Source organism: Bison bison, unplaced genomic scaffold (genome assembly GCF_000754665.1).
Source record: "Bison bison bison isolate TAMUID 2011002044 unplaced genomic scaffold, Bison_UMD1.0 scf7180017850305, whole genome shotgun sequence".
Classification (NCBI taxonomy): domain Eukaryota; kingdom Metazoa; phylum Chordata; class Mammalia; order Artiodactyla; family Bovidae; genus Bison; species Bison bison.
Genome location: NW_011480878.1, coordinates 21,524 through 22,989, shown reverse-complemented (window position 1 = coordinate 22,989; position 1,466 = coordinate 21,524). Strand labels below are relative to the sequence as shown.

General features: G+C 43.3%; 1 protein-coding gene across 1 annotated transcript; it reads left to right on the top strand.

Moving 5' to 3' along the window:
- Positions 1-576: 576 nt before the first annotated feature.
- On the top strand, positions 577-1,297 carry LOC104994818 (profilin-2-like). Its single transcript, XM_010848487.1, has one exon. The coding sequence runs from the start codon at positions 803-805 to the stop codon at positions 1,262-1,264; it is 462 nt and encodes a 153-aa protein (XP_010846789.1). The 5' UTR covers positions 577-802; the 3' UTR covers positions 1,265-1,297.
- Positions 1,298-1,466: the final 169 nt, after the last annotated feature.

Genomic DNA, 1,466 nt, shown 5'->3' with positions numbered 1-1,466 from the left:
TCTGTCATTATGATGTCAGCTCTGTGAGATTTTTCTCTGTTCACTGCTGTAACCCAGTGCTTGGAAAAGTACTTGGCAAATAGTGAATGCCTGATAAATGCTTGCTGAATGACTAGATGAAAACAAATTACTCTAGACTCACAGCTGGTGTGGGCCAGAGGATAAACAACTAGATGGAAAGAATCTGAAGACAGGAAATCATTAGGAGGCTATTATGTCCATCCAAAAAGAGTTTTAAGTCAGTGGGGCTGTGGTTTTTTTTACTTTGTACCTAGAGCTCAGGTCTCAGATTAGCCAACATCTGAATACTAGTTGCTGCACTAAATCTCACATGTCCTGCTTTATATCCAAACCTCCAACTCAAATATTACTCAGTTATGTTCTACATTGAGGGATTTTCTGATATTGGGGGTTGGTGTTTCTCCCATGGTATCCTAGGGAAGTAAGTAGATGTGCTTTGCACCAATATCTCACTAGCTGGAGATACAACCACTGAAAGCTACTGCCAAAGGTCACCCATGATGTGGTGAATTATGACTGTTTAACAAGTCACAGAACCTTTGTGACCTCACTCCTGCTCAAAAGATAGCTTGATAAGTCACAACAGAGGGCAGCTCAGGCATAACTTCACACAAGTCATCAAGACCTCCTCCACCTTGCTGCTGGGGAGACGCCATCAAAAACAGACTGTATTTTTAGCTTATTTCAGTCTCATCTTGAGCCAACTACCAACAAACTTCTTTTGAAGACCTACTTGCCAAAAATCACTTTATTCATCATTTAGAGACAGCTTACCTGAATCATGCAGTGCATAGGGGATATCAGTGAAGAAGTCTGGCAAGACTGCATCACCCTCTTCCTACAGACTGGGATGTGCTATGATGCGGCGATAATCACCAATTCCCCACCTTGGTTGTTAGCTTCTTATCCTGAAGGTAACCTGTCCCAACTGACCCAGGAAGAAATTCAGATCTTGCTGGCGAGAGAAGGGAGAGAGAAGTTGTTTCTTCAGGGAATCACTCTTGCAGGGACCAAATGCTTGTTGATTCGGGACAACCTATACACTGAGGGCAACAACACCATGGATCTCCGCACCAAAGGCCAGAGTCGGGGCAGCCAAGCAGTGACAGTAGTTCAGATCGAGTCTGTATACCTTGTGGTGATGGGACAAAAAGGAACAGAAGGAGGGCCTCTCAACCTCAAGGCTTTTGAGATGGCGGGTTACATCAAAGAGGCCATTAATCAACACATGGCCCATTTCTAAGTAAATAAAAAGGCCTTGGTGTTTGACCTGGAATTTGAATTCAGTGTTATCTGATTCACCTTCCAGATTAACAGTCTTGAAGAAAATAAAGGGAAATTCCAGATCAGGTTTGGAGATGTGTGTGTGTGTGTGTGTGTGTGTGTGTGTAAGCTTGTTAGGAGAAGAGCAGATTGGGGAGTGAGTATTCAAGCATTTGAGTTTC